Source organism: Rattus rattus, chromosome 8, assembly GCF_011064425.1.
Source record: "Rattus rattus isolate New Zealand chromosome 8, Rrattus_CSIRO_v1, whole genome shotgun sequence".
In the NCBI taxonomy this organism is placed as follows: Eukaryota; Metazoa; Chordata; class Mammalia; order Rodentia; family Muridae; genus Rattus; species Rattus rattus.
In genome coordinates, this window is record NC_046161.1 from 76,129,969 (window position 1) to 76,155,399 (window position 25,431).

At 39.1% G+C, this 25,431-nt stretch overlaps 1 protein-coding gene across 1 annotated transcript in view; it reads left to right on the plus strand.

The window, feature by feature from the left end:
• Mei4 (meiotic double-stranded break formation protein 4) overlaps positions 1 to 25,431 on the plus strand; it is a 167,841-nt gene that overhangs the window by 17,998 nt on the left and 124,412 nt on the right. Inside the window, exon 2 of the mRNA XM_032910002.1 lies at positions 10,659 to 10,904. Coding sequence (XP_032765893.1) covers positions 10,673 to 10,904 — 232 coding nt within the window. The 5' untranslated portion in view covers positions 10,659 to 10,672. The remainder of the gene's footprint in view (positions 1 to 10,658; positions 10,905 to 25,431) is intronic.

Sequence of the window (25,431 nt, forward strand, 5' to 3'; positions counted from 1 at the left end):
AATCCTATGAGATTACTGACACACACACACACACACACACACACACACACACACACACCTCACACTATGCATGCTTAAAGGGAGATACAGAGATTTCTCTGAGATACTCAGAAAACAAATGGAAGAGTTATGTTCACCGTGCATGACATGGTTTGCTGCTTTGGGCTCTGCAGCTCAGGCCCTCTAGTGTCTGGTCTAGTTCAGTCTATCTCCCTATGTACACCTTGTGAGCATTAAGTAGTCTTCATCTCCGCAAGGCATTTTACTCTGTAGTTCTGTGTCCTGGAGCTCACTATGTAGCCCAGGGTGGCCTTGAACTCACAGAGGTCTGCCACCTCTGCCTCCCACATGCTGGGATGGATTAAAGGCCTGTGTCACTATACCCACCTAATTCATTAATTGTTTTGAGACAGGATCCTTATGAAGTCCTGGCTGTCCTTAAACTCTTACTGTAAAATAGGTTGACTTTGAACTTACAGTGATTTTCCTGCCTCTGATCTCCAAGTGTTTGGAGTATAGGAATATACTGCGTTCTCTACCCTTGATTTAAATTTAGATTTATTAATTACATTCTACAGTAATATTGATTGGAATTTTTATTAGGATTGTGTTTATAGATTGATTGTAGGGATGGATTTAGTATTTCACTAATAAGTTTTATAAGCCATAACCAAAGAGCCTCTCAGTTTACTTGGAGCTTTGTCTGTCTTATCTATTGTTAAATCTATTCCAAGTTACAGGTTTTTAAAATTAAAATTTCCATAGGTCATGAAATTGATTTCTAGCCTGAATAAATTCTCTCAAATATTCTGTAGTCTTTAAGATTCATTAGTTATTTTCAAAGACATTCACAACAATATTGATAAGGATAATTTGAAAGATAATTTTATTTCTTCCTAATCTATATGACTTTTATTATGTTATTACCAGCAGAAATAGAAAGAAGAGAATAGGCTACTGTTATCACTTTCATTATTGTTCCTGTTTTTTGTGGATGCCCATTACCACAAAATGTTTGGTTTTAATTACTAGGTACGCTGTTTTTTTCCTGTTGGTTTCTTTTCCCCAAAGTGTGAAGATGTGTTCTGTACTTTATATTTTTGAAAACCTTAGAATAAAAATTTTGCAGTTGCTTCTCAATCTTCTGTTAGAATTCAGCCTTGAAGTCATGAGGACATGTGATCTTTAAGTGCGACAGTGTTGTTTTTAAATAAAAAGCCAATGTCTTTCGTAGATGAAGCTGAAACCTTTTGTGTCTTTTAGTCAGTTCTAGTATATTTTTCAGGACATTTATTTATTTGATAATAAGTTGTCAATTTCATTAGCACAGATTGCGCATAACTTCCTTACTTTCTTTTCTGTGCTCAAAGCATGTTTTCCTCTTTAAAAATCAATTCCTTAATATGAAAAGTATTAAGTTCACTATGAAATTATATATATATTATATATATCTGAGACATATATGACATATGTATTGATGCCATTATACATTATTCTATTTGTCTTCCTTCCTCTGTACTCCTCCTGACTCACTACCTGATTCTTGCTGCGTTCCATTTCACCACACTGTATAACTCATCTTTCTGCTCTTACGTTACACATATTTTCTTTCCTTTTTTCTTTAAATCCATCTCCTTCCCTTTCTTAAGATCTCTTCCCATACATGGTTTCTTTTATTTCTCTTTCAGGACCTATGCATACATCTATAAATTTAAGCCTAGATTTAAATACAAAAGAAAATAAAACTATATTTTAAAAATCTGATTTTTTTTGCTCCTTTACAAAGAATGCTATGGCTTCATTTTGTTTTACAGCTGAAAAGTTCCATTTTGTGCTTGTGGTGTGCACATGTGTGTGTGTATATTGTATTTTCTTTATTCATTTATCTGTTGATATGTGACTTGGCAAGTTTCTACAACCTTAGCTGTTATAATTGGTGTAGCGATTAACATAGGTTGATATTTAATGTTTATCATCTCTGTTTCTTAATACATGATTTACGGTTGTGAAACTGGATTTGTAATGTAGTTTGCTTTAAAACGTAAATCCAAGCAGAAAAAAATGATATTAGATTGTCTTAGAAAAATGATGCTCCGTTAGAGGGCATGAAACACTGGCTGTTGCTAGCAGGGTTTTGTCGTTCCTTTCCTGAGATGTCAGAGGATCATCACAGAGGTAAAAATAAGTAATCTTACTTAGCAAATGTTTCTCTGGAGTCCTGAGATTATACAGAACCAAAGTTCAAGTAGGTGTCACATAAACAGCTAGGAGACGGTTTTTTGTTTTGTTTTGTATGTAATGCAGTATTTACAAAATCGACATTATTTGAAGAGGGCCATGTGTGTATTCTTGGAGACTTGCCTTTCCATCTTCCCTCTAGTCCTTAATCCTCCAAAGCTGAAGACCTGGCTTAGCTGGTCCTCAGAAGGCGGCCCCCTCTCTCCCTCTATCCTCGGTTTGAGGGAAGTCCTCTGCTACTCTTCCTGGCTGTTTCTTCAATCTGGGTTCTGCACAGTCTCTTCATTTTATGATGTGTAGTTTTTGTCATATCTAGAATACAGATTCTCAATAATATAAAAGTATGGAGTTTAGGGGCTTGAGTCACATAGGTCCTCAGATGTTTTATATACCTTGCAATGAAGGCATTTTTGATATATTTTCAGCATTATGCCTATCTGTTTTATGAAATAGGAGTATACCTGTGAGGCACTGGTAATTCTTCTAAACTAGTTTTTTTTTAAATACTTGTAAGTGGTAACCCTCTGCACCCATCTCCTTTTATGGATCTACAAAGTGACACACTACGTGATTTGTTGCCCAAGCCAGTGCACTTTTCAGGGTTTATAAAATGTCTGTGATACATTGATTCCATGTGTGTTTCTGCAGACATTCAAAGAAAATGTACCCTCTGACAACAAAGAAACGGAAAGGAGAGAGTGAGGACACAAACAACAAATGCAGTAAAATAGTAGCAACAGGCCTCTAGATTTAACGTTTATGATCTATGGTTGATGAACTCTTTTTCCCTTCAACAAGGGAGAAAAGATAGTTGGCTGTTTGGGTGGGACTGGAACAGCAGTAGAAAGAAAAATGGAAATCTGAAAAGGTAGTGTTGTTTTGTCTTTACCAGTCTCCTCCCATCACCCAGACTCTGCTAGAAAGGCTTTTAAAGCTGCCTTAATAATTAAAGTAGACAGAGCTAAAACCTTGAGTAGCTCCTGATTCTGTTATGTAAAACTTCACATGATGTTAATCTGCTGAGCACTTCATACTAACTGTGTGCTGAAACTGTAGCAATAATTAGGGAATTTGTCAGTGGGAACTAATCCAAAAATTACATGTTAGACATTGTCCAGACTCTAGTGAACTAGTTATGTTAAAAGTCTCATAACACTGTTCTGATAGGTATTTCTAGGGCTCCGCTGACCCTATATTGATATTTGATAAGTGCATATTTTCCTAGCATGGTTCATAGGTATTTCCTTTTTTCTTTTTGACTTCGTCTGATCACATTCATCCCAGTGACTTAAGAAACGTTTCACCAGTGTCTCTTAGTTTCCTGCTTTATTGGAGAGTCAAGTATTTATTTTAGGATTCACAGAACATAAAGTCTTTCTCCTTTAGAGCTTACCTGTAACATAAAACTGTGTGCGCATAGATGTTGTGCTGTTATGTACTGATGGAACGAGTGCTGCAGGCTGGAGTTACTCTCATAGCAAGAAAAGACTGGCATAAGTTAGAATATTTGGCATTTGAATGTACTAGGAAATTAGCAAATCAAATTAAATGCTATGTTCTCACATAATTGAATTTTGTTGCAGAAAATACTTGAGATCAGATACACATACATACATACATACATACATACATGCATACATACATACACCTCTTTCTCAGGCAAACACCTACTGTCTTTTGATGTTTGAAATATTTTCTTCTCATTCTTGTTTTCTCGTTTCTTTTTCTGTTTTTCCTTCTTTTCTTTTCTTTCTGTTCCTCTCTCCCTCCCCCCTCCACCTTTCTTCTTCTTCTTCTCCCCCACCCCTTTTGCAGCACTTGGATGCAGCTCAGGTAAAGTGGATTCTATAATATGGAACTGCACCTGCATAGACTCGTATCCTCTAAAGAAATCATTCTCCTTGGCAAGGAGTGACATCTCGCTGTGTATATAACCTACATTTCTCTGACAACTTACAATGTAGAACATCTTATGATATAGCTGTAGCTATTTGTATGTTTTCTCTTAGCAAATGTCTTGTCATTAATGTTTTCCCCTATTAAGAAAAAAATCTAAATTTTTTTCTTAATTCTATGATATATAATAATTTCTTAAATTGATTCATTTTTATTCACTTTACAAACCGATCTTAGTCCTTCATCACCTCCTAGTACCTCCTTACGCAAGTTCTTCCCCCATTCCTCTTGGAAGGGGAAGTCCCCTTTGGATGTTAAGCTCCCCCCACTACCTACACATCCTTTCCCACTGAGGCCAGACAAGGTTATTCCTTTAGGGGTGTTGGGTTCACATGCAGGCAGGTTGTCAACAGGCTCAGGACAGCCTCTGCTCCAGACGTTGGGGGAATTGCCTGAAGACCAAGCTGCACGTCTGCTACATATGTGCAGGGGTTCTGTGTTCAGCCCGTGCTCACTCTGGTTGGTGATTAAGTCTCTGGGAGCCTCCGAGGCTAGTTGACTCTGTTAGTCTTCCTGTGGAGTCCCTGTACTTGATGGGTCCCTCAGTTTTTCTCCCAGCAATTCTGTAAGATGCCCTATACTCTATTTAGTGTTTGGGTGCAAGCCTTTGCATCTCTTTTCTTTGGTGGTTGGGTGGAGTCTCTCAGAGGTTCTATCTGCCAGCATAAGGGAATATCATTAATAGTGTTGGGAATTGGTTCTCACCCATGGGATGGGTCTCAGTTTAGGGCAGCCATTGGTTGGCCATTCCCTCACTCTCTGCTCTATTTTTGTCACTAGTAGGCAGGACACATTTTAGGTCCAAGGCTTTGTGGGTGAGCTGTTGGCCTCATCTTTCCACTGGGAGCCCTGCCTGGCTACAGGAAGGGACCACTTTAGTCTCCATATTCTCCATTTCATGGAATCTTAGCTAGAATTTCCTCTCTTAGACCCTCTGTGGCCTCTCGCCTTCCCAGGTCTCTGGCAAGTCTAGACATTGCACCTGCCCCACAGACCACTCTTCCTTCTCTCTACCCTACTCTCCCTACATATGATCTCCTCTCCCTGACTCACCTCCCTCCCCATTCCCTCCTCCACCAGTTCTCCTCTCCCATCAACCTCTGATATCTGTTTCGCTTCCCCTTCTGAGAAAGATTCAAGCTTCCTCCTCCGTGCTATGCTTGTTGTTTGGCTTCTTCGGGTCTGTGGATTATAGCGTGGGTCTCCTGCACTTTATGGCTAATGACCACTTCTGCGTTCATACACACCATGCATGTCCTTTGGGGTCTCAGCTGCCTCACTCAGGATGATATTTTCTAGTTCTGTTCATCTGCCTGCAAAATTCATGATATCCTTGTTCTCAATGAGAGAGTAATATTCCATTGTTTAGACATAACACATTTTCTATATCCATTCTTCAGTTGAGAGCCACCTAGGTTGTTTCCAGTTTCTGGCTGTTACAAATAAAGTTGCTATCACCAGGTGTTCTTGTGGAATGGTGGAGCAACTTTTGGGTTTACACCCAGGAGTGATATAGCTGGGTCTTGACGTAAAACTGTTCCCAATCTTCTGAGAAACTGCCAAATTGATTTCCAGAGTGGGTGTTCAAGTTTGCATTCCCACCAGCAGTGGAGGAGTGTCCTCCCTTGCTCATGGGCTGGCCTTTTGAAATTTTAATCTTAGCCATTCTGATGGGTAGAAGGTGGAATCTTAGAATCATTTTAATTGGCATTTCCACAATGACCATGAGCACTGAACATTTCTTTAAGTGTTTTAATCTTTAGTATTATCTGTTCAATCTGGTAACAGGTTTTTGTTTTTTTTTTGATAATCTAAATGTCTTATGAATCATTTGTGAGAGTAAATTTCCCTATTTGGCTGTGAATACTTCTTAAAGGTAAAACCAACTTACACTTCAAGGCCAAGGTCTTAACCCTTTTGTAGATGCTTATGCCATATTAAGAGTTGATTCTTGTAAATAATTATCTATTCTAAATTCACACTGGTGTGGTAGAGAGGAATGAGTTGTGGATTTTGATATGATAGGATTTTGATCAATGTTCTTGGAAATTAAGCAACTTCAGAATATTGGATTATACTTCAAAACAGTTTTGATAGTTCAGAAGGTTTGGGTCATTAATCTCACACTACAATTCATTTTGGAGACAGAATAGAGAGGGCTGATAGAATTACAGAAGCCATGTTGACAGAGTACCATTCATGGCCAGATGGAGAATCCAGGGGCCATAAGAATCCACTAGATTAGTATTCCACAGCGTAGTGGAGGATTTTTATGGTAAGAGCTTCTCCCAAGTGGAAAGAAAATCCCATTTAAACTAATATGTATATAATGTAAATATAGACCTTTATATTTCAAACTACTAAAAAATCAAAGACACTAAAGACTTACTTGGGAAACATTAAGTGTTCATTTTAATTATTTACTATAATTATTTGTGTATAAATTGAATTTAAAAAGGCTTTGTGAATGCCGTTAGGAAGCTAAGGTACTTTCCAGTTGCAGCATCGAATTCTCTAATTATTCAATGAGGTACCAAACAGCTCAGTTCATTCCTGACTCTTGTGATCCATGTGTGTTAGATTGCACAAGAATGATGGCTCAGTTATGAAGACTACCACAATTTCAGGTGCCTCAGGCAGGGTCTTCAGATTACCTGGGCTCTGTCCATCTAAATAAGGGATTTTATAATCTACTAATCAGAGAGGAAAGTGCCTCTTGGAGACTGCCACAAAGGATGCATGCCAGGGACAACCTCTTTGGAGAGATTCTAATGGTCTCTGGGTTGTGGAGTGCACAAAGCTGAGATACTCATTTGCATGCAGCATACTCCCGCCATCTTGGTGTGTATGCCTATTAACATGTGCGCTCTCTGCTCCCCGTTCTTTAAAGTGTTTTTCCTTACTTACTGCTCTCGGTGTCCTTAGGTAGGCACGATCAATTATTATCTGTGTCTTCTATCTCTGCTTCCTCCCAAGGTTGAAGTGGGAGTTAGTAATGAAAGTTCCAACAGTTGTCTAGTTTTGGCTTCGTATTTCTGGCACTCGGTATCCAAAGAAAACATGCTAGAAGTTACCTCAACAGAACAGGAGTGTCTTGTGTCACTGAAGAATTTCTAATCTCAAGCATTTCAGGACCTTTGCATCAAAAATTGGCTTTGCATCAGAAGCCAAATATATATTTTGTATGTCATTCAAGCTTGTACTTATTCCGTTAAATTTTAGGGCAAATAGATGTGTATGGCTACTCTAATTTTAACCCCAGCCCTGTCTCTCTCCTTCCCTCTCTCCCTTCTCCCCCCTCCCTCCTTCCTTCCCTCCCTCCCTCCCCCCTTCCTACTCCCCTCCCTCCCTTCCCAGGACTCCAGTCTGATTGGTTGTAGTTTCTAGTCTATATGTTTTCTCTGATTTACGTCCTTGCACTCTGCAGCGGGCATCTCTGTTAGCAATTGTTCTGCTCACTTGTGATTCAGTTATAATTAATGTCCAGACCCTGAGTTAGTAACAAACCGGAGGACTTAGTAATTTGATCTTTTTTATTTTCTGATGACCAATAGCATGGTTCAAAGACAAATCCCAGCCAAAGACTAAATATGCAGTCAATCAAAGAACCCAAACCCATGAAGTGTTTCTGCTAGATGCCTTGGAGCTGGCTGTACTTATGAACCGGGGAGCTCTTTGCTCTTGTCTTCCCAAACTACTTTGCTACTCTTTTCTTTCCAGGCTACATCATCACCATACACATTTGCATTTGAGGAATTTTTTTCTAACTAAAACAAATTTAAATTGGTTCTGTTTTTTTTTTCTGCTGTGCATGTGTGTGTGTGTGTGTGTGTGTGTGTGTGTGTGTGTGTGTATTAATGCTGTTAAGTATACCAGCAGGGTTACTTTGTCAGGGAGGATCATCCATGTCTCTGTGATCTGCGTGCAGGATGCTTCTCTGAGAGTAACAAGTGTCAGAATCCTTAGCCGTATCCTTGACACAACAGATGGAGGATGAGCAAGCACGTGGGATGGCTGTTGCCAAAATTACAATAAGTTGGGCTATAGTTCTAAGCAGCATTTCCATCTCACTAGTACAGTCCTCGGTGTGTTTATTCAGTGGCAGTAAAAGGTTTCAAATTGTGCTCTCATTTTGTAAATGAACTTTTTGAAAGTTTAATAAAATGTGGTACATGTCTGCTGATAATTATGATAACAGACAAATGAAATTGTAAAAATTAATAATTATAAAATTACATAGAAGTATTAATTTACAGTTTCTGTGTTTCTATTTTTATATAATTGAAGACTTTAGTATATCATTTAGATTTCCGTGTTCTCATTTACTTCAGTCAGTATATCATTAATAATTTTCCATCAAAATAAGATGTCTCCTATTAATGCCTAATTTTTGATGGCTAAGTAATAGTTTTATAATCATGACCTTATTATATTCTTAGCTATTCAATTGTCAGTCCCAGTTTTCAATGTAAAAGTAGTGCTGTGAGGAGCACACAGAGCTTTGTGTTTATCACAATTATAGTGGATCATTAAGGTTGGGGAGATGGTTCAGCTCTCAAGCAGGAGGACCCAGGTTCAGATCTCCACGACCCACGTAGAGAACACCTGTGACTGTGTGTGTCTATAATCAGTGCTGGGGAGGAAGATACAAGAGAAGCCCTGGGCATTGCATCCATCCATCCAGCTTGTTTAACTAATGGGTAAGATGGGGGTGGGGGGAAGAGAGAGAGAGAGAGAGAGAGAGAGAGAGAGAGAGAGAGAGAGAGAGAGAGAGAGAGAGAGAGAGAGAGAGAGAGAGAGAGAGAGAGAGAGAGAGAGAGAGAGGTGGTTATAGTGGGCCATTTTTCCCCTTTGGTTCTTTTTTTTTTTTTTTTTTTTCGGAGCTGGGGACCGAACCCAGGGGCCTTGGGCTTCCTAGGTAAGCGCCACCGCTGAGCTAAATCCCCAGCCCTGGCCATTTTTCTCAATGGCATGGATATCAGATAAGTGCATGTGATCTCAGGGGTTTTGTACATTTGCAAATACTTGTAGATGTGCACTGAACCAGCGGCATATCAAATACCTGGGAAGGATACATAGACAGGCCTCAGGCAACTACAATGGAGTCAGGACACCATAAATGGTGAAAATTCATTAGCAGCAATGTAAACGGGAAAGAATGTGGACATCGCAGCCCTACAGTAGACATTACAGTTGGTAAGCTATGAGATATGAGTGAAACGTCGTTAGCAGGATCAATGTTGCAGCCAGACTCTGTATTTTTGCATGGTCATCTCTGAGCTTTGGGGAAATGGGTTCTAGGGGCCTCTCAGATATAAAGACGTGAAAATACACAAGTCTTTTACATAAAATGGTTTACCATTCACATATAATCTATACATATCCTCTTGTGTACTTCATATCACCATAGTGACACCTAAATATGTGAATACAATGCGTAGTTGTTAAACGACGCCAAGAAATAGCAAGAAAAGCCAGTCTGTCCATGTTCAGAAGAGGTATACGTTTTTACTCAGATGGCTTTGCTCTGCAGAGAGCTGAATGTGGCGCACGGAAGTAGACATTGCAGAGGCGTGAACTGTATTTTAACTGCTCAGTGAACAGTTTTATTGTGTGTTTTCTCTTTGGAGCCTCTGTGATAATCCAGGACAATCTGGTGGGAGCCACAGCACTTACCCTTCAGTAGACAGGATGAAAATAAACTAAGTCGATTTTGCATCATGTTCTCCCTTTAAATGTGTGTATATTTCAAGACTATGAAATGCTAATGCTTTGGAAAAATATCCACGTGGCATCAATTGGGGTAGTTGGAAGCACTACTTCAATAATGCAAATACTTGATTTTTTGTTATATTATTTTTGAGATTGTAAATTAATTACATTATTTCCCCTTCTCTTTTTCTCCCTCCAAATCTTTCTATATAGCTCTCCTGTCTCTGTTTTAAATTTGTGAGCTCCCTATTCATTAATTATTGCTGTGTCTATAGGTGTACATGTGTGCACATACATATATTGCTAAATTCATCCTCCGCTCAGCCTGCTAATGTTACTCTGTATTTGTTTTCATGGCTCGCCATATGACCATATGTTTTTCCCTGGGAAAGACTGTTTCTCCCACTCTCAGTATTCCTTGCTTCCCTAGTTCTTTGTGTCTGTTTGAGGCCTCTGACATTGTGTTTCCTAGTAACGTCAGTTGCTACACCCATGAAGTCTCACTAATATGACTATTTAAACATGAATTGAACAAGGACATCAATAAACATGTTAAAGTGGACTGGGGAACCCCATAAGGACTCATATCAATTTTCAGTTCCTGAGAATCTTGTTTCTGTTACTTGGTATCAATTTATATCATGAACTTTTTAAATTAGCCCTACTCTGAAAGATCTGTTTTGTTCAAATAAAACACAAGGGAAAATAAATTTAAAGGGAACTTTTGTAATTTCCTTTTCGTTATATGGTAGGGACCAAAGCCAAGATGGATGTTCAGACATGGTATTTGAAAACGTCCAAGCTGGCACTGGCCTTGGCGATTATCCACTCAAAGCCAGCAGACAGAAGCAGCAGAGAGTATGCAGAGCAACTGGCTACCTTGGTGACCCAGCAGGAGTCCAAACAGAAGTCAAAAGTTGAAGCCTTAGAAGCAGAAGTCCTACAGTTACGTCAAAAACTATTCCTGAGTAGGATTTCCTCCGGGTTGTTTAAGAATGGTGAGTACGTGAATCACTTTTCAGTGATTTTAAACCTGTTATACCATAGTTATCTAGAAATTTATTACAAAGTTGAGAATTTTTTGAAACTGTAGACATAATCTTCTTGTTCCCATAGGCTTTTTTCTCTTTAGTCAATTAGTTACTTATTAGAAGTTACTGTCCCTGCCTAATGAAGAAACCACATTAGACTAGGAGATTAAGGTAACAGAAGTAAATGACTCCAGGGTGGAAATACTCTGTATCATCATTGTTATGATTGTTGCAATAAGGATTGCACCCAGGGCAGTGAGTGTTGTACAGCATACACACTGCCACTCAGCACAACAATGTCTGTGGCCAATGTAGAATTCATTTTAAAACCTCATTCTTTAATTCTACTATTTTGTTTTTCTTTTTTTTTTTTTGTTTTGTTTTTCCTCTTGTACAACGGCTGTAAATTACAAAGTACCAGTTCTAGAGAGGAATTAAGACCCTAAAACATGTAAGATGAGGCACTATTTTCTCTATCGATCACCCACCATTCTGGTAGGAGAAACAGATTTAAAATTAACTTAGTTGTGATGTATTCCAATAGAGGGCAAGAAATGCTTTGGCAAAATTCCAAAGAAGCCATTCGTCCTGCCTAATTCTTTGGGAGATCTGTTCCCCAGGTATGTATACCCGTGAATGACATTGTTTCAGAGGATCTAGCAAAAGACAGAGATATGAGCTAAGAGAGAGAAGTAGAGAGTACACCGACCCCCATCCAGAATCCCTTAGCATTGCATTTTGAGTAACAAGAGCTCCAGTAAGCAAACTGGCAATGAAAAGAAGAAAGGAGGAGAGTTGACCTCAGAAAGCTGGGAAAGGCCCTAAAAATCAACTGAGGAAAGTTGTCATCATTGTTTAGTTCACCACGTAAATGTCCCCAATGAGACCCTTGTGATTTTATTAGAGTTTATATTGGGACAGTGCAGGCAAAGCAGGGTTCCCTAGCGCAAACTGGAACATACATCATATGATTCATTTCATTCAGGAACTTAGTTTGAAGCAGAAGAATGGTTAGGAAACAATTCTGGTAACCAGGGAAAGCTATGTAAATGAGATCATGTTTTAAATTAGATCCCGTTACTTCTCTGCCTAAAAATCTCTCCTGGCTCTATTTCATTTTTGATGAAAAGTTGCTAGAGTGTCTCATAGATGAAGCCAGCTCTCCTCACCTCTTCCTCACCACCTTGTCCACACTCCCATCAGAAACTAGTTATAGCCTGGAAAGCATCTTTCAGGGGTGTGTCTCTGCTGCCTTTTCTGACGTATTGCATCTCTTCATTCGGATTTTATTCTAAATGCCAACTCCTTTATGAGCTTTCCCCTGACCATTCTGACTTTATTTCATCTTCCATGAGCCATTCTGTGGAAGATTGCCTGGGTGCTGCTTTACCTCCTGATCTAGAGTCTGAATTTATTGAGGAGGAGAATGAGATGGAGATGGTGATGGTGATGGTGATGATGATGATGATGATGATGATGATGATGGTGATGATGATGGTGGTGGTGGTGGTGGTGATGATTATGATGATGATGATGGTGATGGTGATGATGATGATGATGACGACGACAAAGAGGAGGAGGAGAAGGAGGAATCTTTGATTGTTCCAGACTAAATCCTAACACATTATTGCAAGGTGTTAAATACATTTTGTGGTGACTGGATGAGAACATAGCAGTCACTGGATTCAGGGATACAATTAGTATTCTGTGTACTTTCACCAAAGTCCATGATTTCAACTCATGTTAAATGTAATCCTTGGTGTGAGCTGTTGAAAGATATGGCTAGTTGGGTCCCACAGAAAGTGACTTCATTAGTATATTAATGGATTATTATCAGAGTGGGTCTGTTATTAGTGACCAGTTTGGACTCTATGTTCTGAACTCTTACCCTGTAATTCTTAACTCTACAGTAGATCTATGAACTATGCAGAGAGTCCCTAGTATCAAGAAAATTATTACCAAATGTAGCCACTTAGCTGTGACCTTTTAAAGTATCAGCTGAATAAACATGTATTCTTTACCTATTATAAGGCTGTGGTTAAAACCACTTAAAAGTGCAATAAGAGAAAACAGACTAAGACATTTTGTGTGAAGATTAATGAATTAAACTAGGTTCATAAGAATCAGAACTTTTATTAAAAGACAGATGTTTTTGGATTTTTTCCAAAATAGACACTTGTGATGTATGGTGGGAATGAGTTCAGAGACTGGCTATAAGTGAATTTAAGAATTTTGAGACTCCCACCCTACTTATGAAGTGGATTGTAATAATTTGTATGTGCACACAGAAAACTTATAAGAAAACACTTTGAATAGAGTGTAGGCTTGTCTGATAGAGGATAATCCCAGCAAACGTGGGTAGAAATGTAGAGGGAAGGTAGATATGTGATCAGAAAGCTCAGAGCAGATGGGTAGGCAGGAACTGAAAACATATAGTCAGGATTTTTTTTCTTAGCCTTTAAATAATAGTTGGAATTGTAATTGTGTAAAACTTACAGGGAGACCTGAAGTGTGAGGGCAGGAGAGGATGTTTGTGCCTACCATTGCAAGGGTGAGCAGAGGCAAGGAGGCATTTTTATATTTGTGTGTGCGAATGTATTGAACACATGCATGCAGTGGGTAGTAGAGAGACACTAACTGGGAGGGATTATGTGCATGGCATACAGACTTAGTATGTGGAAAACATGATGACTGTATGTGAAAAACATGATGACTACCTATCTACATGTTACTAAATCTCAGTGTGTAAACCAAAAATTATAATTTTAATTATAAAAATTCTAATTATATAATATAATTATAATTAAAATATAATTATATCTCATAGTTATATTTTCGATTTATAATTCTTAATGTAATTTTAATACTTTAATATTTATTAATTATATTCAATAATTTTATCATTTATTTATGCTTAATAATTTAATATTTAATTTAATAGTTTAAACAGTTAAAAATAATTTATAATTATGATTATATTTTACAATTATAGTTGTATAAAATTTAATCATAAAAATTAAAATTATAATTTTTAAAATTATAACACTGCATAATTTATAGCCATATTCTGTCTCCATAGAGTCCTTTTTGACAATGGGTTGCTTCAATATACACAGTGAACAAATAATAAGAATAATCAATCATTCTTTATCTCCTCTGAAGTTATAGGATTGATATAATGGCAAAATGTAAAAAATTACAGCAATCTCGAACTATGCCTATCCTTAGATCCCATGATATCAACAGTATTGCTTGGTATCCAAATTCTATTTGTAGTGCCAACATGTTGCACATGATATTTGTGAATATTTATAGATACTAAGCAGCTGCGTGATAATTCATTTTATATCTTTCACTTACAGTTCCTCTGAGAGAAATTTTCTAATAATTATATAATGACAATAAGTTTCCCTCCCATTGGAGTCTCAAGTCCAGTATCTAGTGTGGGTGTTTGGAAGTATTCTGTCTCTCCACTTGTCATCTCAAACCTAAAAATAGGAATCTCTTAGCATGCACAGAAAGTGAGTAACTGTTAAAGGGGAGGTGATAAATGGAGCGAACGGGAGTTAAAACAAAAGGACAGTAAAATAAGAGAACGTAGTGGTTAAACAATAGGTAATTTGAAGGGATGTAATGACTTGTTCTACAAAAGCTGTTCCAGAGAATCAGAGCTAGACTGCCCCCAATCCTCCCAGGGACTAAACCACGAACCAAAGAGTACACCGGGGGTACCCATGGCTCCAGCTGGATATGTAGCAGAGGATGGCAGTGTCTGGCATCACCAAGAGGGGAGCTCCTTGGTCCTGTGGAGGTTTGATGACCCAGGATAGGGGAATGCTAGGTCGCCTAGGCCAGGCCAGAGTGGGTGAGCGGATGGGGGAGCACCCTCATAAAGGCAAGGCATGGGGGAGAGAGGAGGAAATAGAGGGCTTCTGGAGGGGAAACTGGGTAGAGGGAAAGATTTGAAATGTAAATAAATAAAATAACAAAATAACCAATAAAATGAAAAGAAAAAAGATATTATTAAGTATTTCTTTCTGGAGTTTTCAGACTATCAAGTACTTGTCAAGTGTTCAGAGACTCATAACGGATGCTGAATTGAATACTTCTGGAAAACTTGAGAGGCTGGGGAACATAATTTACTTCAACTGTCCACTGAAGCAATAGAACAATCTAGAATTAAATGAAGCAGAGTGGAAGTGGTTTATACAGCATCTTAGGATTCCCAGATACTTTTGCATTTCGATTGATTTTCAATACTTTCTTATTGAGGAGTATATTCCTAGGGAACTGTGCTACAGAAGGGATAAGTAGAATCTGGTCCTAGAGTTATACCATATGTCTATTTTACTGAAATGTTCAGTAGTAGTGAAAAACGAATTGAAGAAAGAATAAAAGAAGATAGTTAGTAGGGAAGGGAGATGAAATGAGAGAATCCCGAACACCATGTAGCATCTGTCTCCAGCATTTTTAGTGATTTGTGCCAGGCACAACTCTTAATCAGTAGACAACTTCTTTCTTTTTAAAGTTCTCCATTCACTTTGGAAAATGTGTTGATATCCAGTGTGTGGATCCTTAAAAGGCTTCGGCAGATTTTGAGAGCTCTGACTACGTTTTCTGGGGTCCGGTTTTGGCAGATGAAAGGAGGAAAGCAACTGAGACAGCATCTAGCTAATTGGAGGAAGAGAAAGGTGCCCATGAAAATAGGGATTAGAACATCATTTCCTCAACTTCTTGTTTCCTGTATGCTTCCTGCCACACCAAGATATGATGTGGGACCCTGGTAGTCATTAACTAGCATGCTAAGGATTGAAAACTATGAGGGTGACATGAGCCCGTATCCTTGTGACATTGCTTCTGCATCTGAAGTAGATCTTGTTAGTGAACTTAAGGTAGAGAGTGGTTAAAGTACACTAACAGGTCTTCTATTCTTCATCGCTGAGGGAGGGTTTGACGTCATGAATGAGTGGAATTAATAACGAGCATGGTGTCTCTTATCCCAAGAATTCACTCCATTGTGTAGGGGAGAAGAATAATGGTCTTCTCATCGGAAGAGCTTTGTTGAAGATGGCGTCATGTTGTTTGCCAGAATTTAATCTAGGGCTGAATAAATGAAAAGGAGAAATTTAAAGGGGTATTAGGAAGGGGTTAATGGCTGGCCTTAACCTATAAGAGTAAGTGTCAAAGAAGATGGGATACCAGTGGCAATTCTTCCACAGTAAAAAAAATATTCAAGGGGCTTTATTGAACAATATGAAGATTAGTATTTTAGTGACAGTGAGGGAGGGGTATCTTGGGCAGGCATTTGTATCTTCACTATTGTTTGGTATTCATATGAGGGAAGCAGATGGATAAAGCATGGAGTATATGCTGTTTCTACTGCACACACAGAGTATATGCTGTTTCTACTGCACACATGGAGTATATGCTGTTTCTACTGCACACATGGAGTATATGCTGTTTCTACTGCACACATGGAGAATATGCTGTTTCTACTGCACACACGGAGTATATGCTGTTTCTACTGCACACACAGAGTATATGCTCTTTCTACTGAACACTCGGGGTATATGCTGTTTCTGCTGCACACATGGAGTATATGCAGTTTCTACTGCACACATGGAGTATATGCAGTTTCTACTGCACACATGGAGTATATGCAGTTTCTACTGCACACATGGAGTATATGCTGTTTCTACTGCACACATGGAGTATATGCAGTTTCTACTGCACACATGGAGAATATGCTGTTTCTACTGCACACATGTTTCTACTGCACACATGGAGTATATGCTGTTTCTAGTTTCTACTACACACATGGAGAATATGCTGTTTCTACTGCACACATGGAGTATATGCAATTTCTACAGCACACATGGAGTATATGCAGTTTCTACTGCACACATGGAGTATATGCTGTTTCTACTGCACACATGGAGCATATGCAGTTTCTACTGCACACATGGAGTATATGCAGTTTCTACTGCACACATGGAGTATATGCAGTTTCTACTGCACACATGGAGTGTATGCTGTTTCCACTGCAGATTTCATGCTTTCATAAATGACAGCCTCAGGATGAGCAAACTATGGGTGAGAGCAAAAAAAAAGCAAAAGAAGACTCAATTAATTTATTGATTCACATATCTATTTAATAAGTGTTCATTGAGCACAGGGGTGCAAATGATGTTCCATATGCAAGGTAGCACACGTGCCCATGGTTGAATTTGGGTTTTTTTTGCCTGTGTCCAGGATTGCATTGTGAACCATCTGACTGACATTTTTGTGTGTGTGTGTGTGTGTGTGTGTGTGTGTGTGTGTGTGTGTGTGTGTGTGTGTATGTGTGTTTGTCTCCCCGACCGCCTTCGTCCTGAGGATTAAATCCTAAATGCTTCAGTACTTGCACAGTTCCTACTGTTCATCCTGTGTACTGTGGATTCAGCCCAGTGGTTTTAGCTGCACTGATGCCTGCAAGGCAACAGAACAGGAGATGTAGATCATCCCAGTCATCTGTACACCACGCCAGACCTGAGGCCGAGCTTGCTTTAGTAAACTCAGCGCCATTCTCCTTGCTATAGCTCACCCGGCCTTCGTCCATCTCTATGTTCTTATCCCGTGCCATGCCACATACAAAAGATCTGTCTCTCAGATACAGCTGTGAAATTCATATTGTGTATTGGGATATGAACTGGCTTATAGATGCTGGAAGAACATGGATAAGCACTTATTTCTCTGTTACTCTGTAGCACTCATAAATATGATGATAATTGAAGTTTGCCTAAAGCTGCTGTTAATTTTAAAAAGTCATAGTACACGTGTGTTAAAATGTGCAGTCAAAAGACATTTTGCTGGCAGTCTTTATAATAATTGAATTTGAATAATTGAAAGTGGAAACTTATAATTGTATATTAGAAATGCTTTACACACATTACACAGAATTGAATGAATCTGATAATTAGAAATCCTTGGATATAAACAATGAAAATTAAAGTTAAACTGATTAGACAATCAAATGGTTTTAGTAGTTAAGTCCAACATTAAGAAATGTAACTCCCTTAATTATCCTAACATGTCCTGATGAGGTATAGACCCTTTAATGATCATATCAGACCTTGTCTCTGTAGTAATGATGACCGAGACACAGAAGGACCACAGACACGCAGATGCAGGGATCGAAGTCAAACCATCAGAGGTTGCGCTCATCCATGAAGATAACCTTTTCAGACGGAAGCCATCCTCCATCTCATTTTCCTGATGCGGGGCTCTGGATCTGGTTGCTTATGTGCAGAAGCTGGCTTCTAGGACATTTCATTCCGTGCTGAGATAACCTTGTGGGTTAGGTGGACTCTGATTTCTATGTATTGCTAGACTCTCTCCGTATCTGGCCATTCCTCATGGAAATAGTTTCCCTTCTGCTATTTAACTTTATCCTGCTTCATTGATCCTATATATCGTGCCTTGATTTTTGCAGCATTCACTTTTCCTACTCTGGTTCGTATGCAATCTCAAGTTTTCTGATTGCTTTGGGAAGAAGTCTCATATCCTTAAGCTGGACCGTCTCTATCCCAGCCTCATCCCTTTGGGTTCCATCACTTCCTGTACTATGGATGAGGAAGTTTTTCACTTGTGTTACTGTCTTCCCTGAGCTTTGCTCTAAACTTGCACGTGCACTCTATTTCTGATGGCATAGTCTCCCTCTCCTTTTTGTCCGCTAAATACAGTTCAGTTCTCCTGACAGAGTTTTAATATTCTACTGCCTCTGACTACCTCTCGAGACTGGATTAGGTTTTCATGTTGTGGGTCTCAGAATCTGCATATTCACAGCACATGTAGGGTAAATTATACCTGAGGAAGCGGTCTGTGCACTCCACGGTACCTGAGTCATGCTTTCAGGAATCGGGTTGATAAACATCAGCAGTGTGATCAGATGCTTAGCATAGCGCCTGTCATATGGAGGGTGATTGGTGACTATTTGCAGAATAAATACATGTAGATATGCTAATATTTACAAAAGTCTGTGTGGGTCGTTGTATGTTTCTGGAGATCTTCCGAGCCCTTGTAGCAATAAAGGTAGTGCACGGAGAGTAAGTCTAACATCTACCTGAGGATCTTGTTAGGTAGGGTGCATCTCTGGAGTCCTCCCTCTCAGGTGAGTCAGCAGAATAAATCTACAGCAGCAGTGGCAGCTTTCCTTCCTTGAAACAGAAGCTAAAATGGTTTAGAATACATTCAGAGTCTTAGATGCTTGCCCATTTTTTTTATCATTTCAACTCATTATTTTATTTTATTACATTTTGGTATTTTATTATATTCAATATTTATTATACTATATTATTATGTTCATTTCATTTCATTATTATTGTTGTTGTTGTTGTTGCTATTATTAATTTGGTTCTAGAAAGTGAACTCATGTATGTCAATTATAGGCACTTATTTTTTATCTACATCCCTAAACCTACAACAAATTTCAGTATTCTTCTCAGACTTACGGCTATGTTTACCTTTGGGTATATTGTGTAAGTGATTTTTTTTAAAAGGTCCCAATGTTAATATGTTAGAAATTAAAAAGTATGATGATTCTTAGTTTAAATTGGACTCTAGATTCTGAGATTTATATTTTTAAAAAGTGGATATCCAATGAACAGAATTCATGGAGATATCTTTGGAAAATGTACAGTATAGTTAGTGTCATTTTCATTATCAAAGCGAAAATAAAATTAAATAATTGAGCCAAATGGGGTGGGCCTATGAGTGTATGTCTGGCTGTCTTTAGGCAGCGTGGGTGCTGCTGTCAAGACTTTACCAGAAAGGCCAAGACTTAATATACTGAGCTTGACTGAAAAGAACGGGGAGCAAAAAAGGTAGTTGGGAAGTGTGTATAGGTGACACACAGTGACACCATTCAGTGACATCAGGTGTAAGGAATTAGAAGACAGGGAAATGGAAGATAGTGAAGGAAAAAGTACGGAAGGAGAATCCTAGGTAGCCTACTACCAGGATTCAGAACACAAATAAGCAGGAGAGGGTGACCTGAGGAAGGGCCCGCCTCTCACAGGAAGGGCCCGCCTCTCACAGAGGAAGGGCCTGCCTCTCACAGGAAGGGCCCACATCTCAGAGGCCCTCATGGATGCCCTGGCTGGTTATTGGTTTGGCATTCACCTTTAAGGTTAAGAGCCTTTTTTTTGTCCTCCAAGTAGTCTTCATTTACACATCTGCTGCTTTGTTCTAGTGTTTAACCGTTTTCAACTGGCCTGAATTTATATGTTTTGTATGTATTTCTCTGCTAGTTTTTGGAAGTCATCCATAACTTTTTGTTTCATCCATAACGGTCTCTTTATTTCCTCATTGTTAAATGAAGAACTCAGGGTAAGGAACCTATCTAGAATTAAATAAACAATACCAAATGCTGTGGGCTCCTCTGGAATGCTCAAAATTTTGTTCTAAAGAACACATTAAAGCATTTCCTTAAATCAGCATCAGTTGGAAACTTGTTAGAAACGTACAAGTTCTCAGATCCTACCTAAAAGCTGAATAAAAACCTCAGGACACCCAGCAACTGTAACTTAACACTCTTTTAGGTGGTCATAATGAATACTGAAGTTTCAATGCTACTGGTTTAAAGAAATGAAACTGAAATATATGTTCATGAGACATAATAGAAAATTTACCAGAAATGAACCAATAGAAACCTAATTATTGCCTTGCAAAAGCCCTGCTTGCAATGAATGAGGAGGGAAACAAGCCTTTAGAGCGTGTTGTAATACCAAGTGAGAAGACAGAGCCCGCAGTTCCAGATGCCAGTGTTCGTTCAGAGTTAGATTAGAGCAGCAGAGCTAAGATAAAGACCCGTGAATACCGTCTGAGGTCTACTAAGACACATCATCATTTATGGTCTCTGCATACACTTGTCTACGGCAGCCTTTCTTTTCCCCTCAATAGAGTATCTTTTTTTATATCAAGTGTAAGTAATTCAAAAAACATTTTGTACTGAAAAAGTAATCAGGAAGAAATTCTGTATATTGCATACTGCAAATCTCTATGAACTTTAAATTGGATGGAACTATAATAATCATTTTAAAAGTCTACAAGTTAATCGAGATAAAAATAACTACACAGCTGTGGATGAATGTCAGGCAAATTCTAAGCAATGAGACAAAACAATTTCACCATGTAAATAAAGTTTCACATCACAAATGCAAAGCTATTGAGTGTGTATTTCCACTATGTTCCAGGTCATATGTAAACCTAAAGGAGTCGGCCCAAAAATAAAATATTTTGGGTGAATTTGTAAGACGAATTCATGCTATAGCACATTTCAGTGTAAGCGGCACATAGTCAGCAGAGAACACTGCAGAGGGATGCCTTAGGATATTGGTAAAGGAGACATGAATGTGGTGTGAGCTGTTCCTAGCCAGTGAACAGACCCATTGTTTCAAATTGTCAATTGTTTTTCGGAAAGTATATATCGTTTTGCTGTACTCCAGATCCAGTTTTTCTCAGAGATAAAAGAAATACTGCTTACGTGTGTCCGTAATACATTCAGAGTATTTCTGTCAGGATTTGTGCTTTAAAGTACATGGGCAGACTTTGCAGTGAAATCCTCATTTTATTTTTTTTTTTGAAGTTCTATTGCTAAAAATACCTCTATTTTTTTTTAAGTTAAATTTATATGAACAACGGAATTGCTTTTGTGCTTTCACGTGATTTCAAATGCAGAGAAATCTTAAACATCGGTTTACTCTCAAAAGATATTTCAGGATCTAGTTAAAATATGATCTCCAATTAAGCCAAGAAATATCAAATAACAGAAATTACTTTCATGAAGCTTTGGTGAAGTTTTCAATATAAATTAAATCGCAATACATAGGAGTTTGCATTTTGTGTTAACAGATGAACTTCGGTGAAAGGTGCCTGATGAAAATTTAAATACTTCTGCTCCTTCTACATATTTTATAATATTTAAAGTTTTTAAATTTGTAATTAAAACTGAATACACAGACTTTAGGCATCTTGCTTCTCTGCCCATTGTTATTTTAATAACAAATGCCCTGGAATTTAGTATAAGTTCCCATTTCTTTCCATAAAGTAGTATTTTTAACAGAATGCCCCCATTCTTTGACCTACTTCATACAAATTAGATTGCAGTTTGCATATTTGAATACACAATTTCGTTAATAATTTACTGTGCTTTCAGCGACTCTGTAGCTATTTCTATCTCTGTGTTGTATGAATTGTTTAACCTTATCTCATTAGTTCTTAACCAGGGAACCGTGACACATCCTATCACATCTGTAATTTCTGAGCAGTTGTCTGTCCATGGTGGTGGTCAGCTTTGTGTCTCTGTGTGGATCCTTGAAAGAACTAGAGAGGCAGCTAGAGCCAGAGAAGTGCGTTGCGGTAAATATTATTTGGAGGCTTCTACCCCACATTAGATCATTTAGTTCCCAAATAAAGAACAAAAATCCCTCTATATTTACAACAAGCCGTAAAGCACCAGAGCTGGGCTGATATCAATCCTTTATGGTATTTTGTCATCTTTCCTTTCACAAACCCCAAGATATCACTTGCCGTGTTCTGCCTGGGACACTCCTATTCCAACTCGGTAGCCGTTATCCACCTACCCCATGGCATCTTCTTCCTTCCTCTTCTCCCTCTCTAGTGTTCTCTGAGACAGACCTTAAATCCAGGTCCCGAAGCCCTGCCTACCTCCTACCTACCTCTCTTCTGCCAGCTACAAGCTGTAGGCATCTTTCCTCACCAACAGTTTTAAATTAAGGAGCAAGGTTTATACAACAAAAGCTGGCACATGGGAGAATTCACTTGTCTTGAGGCAACTCGTCCTTGTAATACAGAATTTAGCATTTCTTTTTTTGTTGCTTAATCTTATTTAACCTTTTTTTTCTTTTTTTACAATCCAGATTTTTATCCCCCTCCCAGCCCACCCTTTGTTCCACATCCCATATCTCCTCCCGGAAACCCCTGTGTCCACTAAAATGTCTCCACCCCAGCCACCTCCCAATCTCCAGACCTCCCCACTCCCTGGAGCCTCCAGTCTCTTGCGGGTTAGGTGCATCTTCTCTGACTGAACCCAGACCAGGCAGTCCTCTGCTGTATATGTGTTAGGGGCCTCATATCAGCTGGTGTATGCTGCCTGTTAGCTCATTCTCAGGGGTCCAGGTTAACTGAGACTGCTGGTCCTCCTGCAGGGTCGCCCTATTACTCAGCTTCTTCCAGTTCTTTCCTAATTCAACCACAGGGGTCAGCAGCTTCTGTCCATTGGCTGGGTGTAAATATCTGCTTCTGACTCTTTCAGCTGCTTGTTGGGTTGTTTGGAGGGCAGTCATGGTAGGTTCCTTTTTATGAGCACCCCATAGCCTCTGTAATGGTATCAGGCTTTGGGGCCTCCCCTTAAACTGGATCCCACTTTGGGCCTGTCACTGGGCCTCCTTTTCCTTAAGCTCTTCTCCATTTTTTGTCCCTGCAGTTCTTTCAGACAGGAACAATTAGGGGTTGGAGTTTTTGACTGGGATGGCAACCCTATCCCTCACTTGATATCCTGTCTTTCTGTTTGATGTGGACTCTGTCTATCAACAGACTAAATCTCAAAAGAGGTGCCTGGGTGATCTGAGGGGTAGGGAGAGGGGGAGGAGAAGGAGAGGGGGAAGCTAGAGAGAGGGAGAGGGAGGTAGAGAAGATAGAGGAGAGAAAAAGGAAGACAAAGAAAGAGATGAGAGAGACAGGAGAGGGAGACAGAGGGTAACTGAAAGAAGGGATCCCTGGCTGCCTTCCTTCAGCTGGGATTGTGAATAATACAACAATGGCAATCTGAGGTGTGCTTTTATATTTAACAGCAAATACCAAATAAAGCCAGACCGTCTGCACCTGCCAGTCTATGTTAGTAGTCAGAGGCTCTCAAAGTTATCTCCCCACACTCCGAAAATGAATTACCACGGAGAGTCAGTGTTTAACTCTTCAGAGTGTTGATTTCGATTTTGCTTTGATATGTAACTGTGCTTTATTGTTCCTCCCTCTTACTATAAGGAAGAATGTGACTTGTTTTGGAATTTACAGGAACACACAGTTGACTTTGGAGTTTTAAGGAGACCTTGTACTATTAATATGTTGAACTTTTTAAATATTGGCGTACTTATAATGTTTTACTCTATTTTACATTGTGATATAAAATGAGATCTTGGAAACAAAGAGAAAAATTTATACTTCAAGGTGTTGTTATATGTCAAATTCGACAAGAAGGGGATTGTGCAGGTTAGTTTTTTGTCAACTTGATATAATTCTAGGCATAACTAAGAAGAAGGAATATAAGTCAAATTGACTTGTGGCCAGATTTGTGTCTTATTGTCATGATTAAAAATTTATGTATGTATCTTACTTAGGATTTTACTGCTATGAACAGACACCATGACCAAGGCAACTCTTATAAGGACAATATTTAATTGGAGCTGGCTTACAGGTTCAGAAGTTCAGTCAGTTATCATTAAGGCTGGAGCATGGCAGCTTCCAGGCAAGCATAGGGCAGGAAAAGCTGAAAGTTCTACATCTCTATCTGTAGACTGCTAGTGGAATAGTGACTTCCAGGCAGCTAGGGTGAGAGTCTTAAGCCTATGCCCACAGTGACACACTTACTCCAACAAGGCCACATCTCTTAATAGTCCTACTCTCTAGGCCAAGCATCCCCCATAGACTTTTTTGTACACACAAGTCTATAGGGACAATATCTAGTCATAGCCTAATAAAAAAATACATTTAGTCCATCTTAGAAAGTCCCGATAGTTTATAGTAGTTTCAACAATGTTAAAAGTCCAAAGTTCAAAGTCTCTTTTGAGATCCATCCAATCACTTAACTGTAATCCCCAAAGCAAGTCAGAACACCAGTTGGGCAAACTCCAAACTCTGCATCTCCATGGCTGATGACAAAGCAGTCTTCAGATCTCTTTTTTTCATCTTTGCTAACTGCAGCAAACTTCTTTCTCCTGGGCTGGTTCTACTCCCTTTTAGCAGCTTTCCTCAACAGATACTATGGCTCTAGCATCTCAATAATCATGGAGTCTTCAAGGCAGCTTCAATGTTACAATGTCTGGAATCCACACATGATCTTCTGGGCTCCTCCAAAGGGCTGGCATCACTTCTACAGCTTTGCCCCCTGTAGCACTCTAAGCTCAGGTTGATCCATTCCAATGCTGCTGTTGTTCCTGGTATCATCCCATGGTATTGGCATGAGGTCTTCCTTTGCAGCTAAGCTTCACCAGTAGCCTCTCATAGGCTCTCTTCATGGTGTCAATCCTCAACTCCTTTGCATGACCCCTCCAGTCCTGGGCAGTCAACTGTAACTGAGGCTGCATCTTCACCAATGGACCTCCATGTCCTCTCACAGTGCCAAGCCTCAGCTGCTCTTCATGACCCTTCATGCCTTCAAAACCTATCACCTGGGTGACTCTTACACAATACCAAGTTCAGCTGCAGCATGAAGTACAAC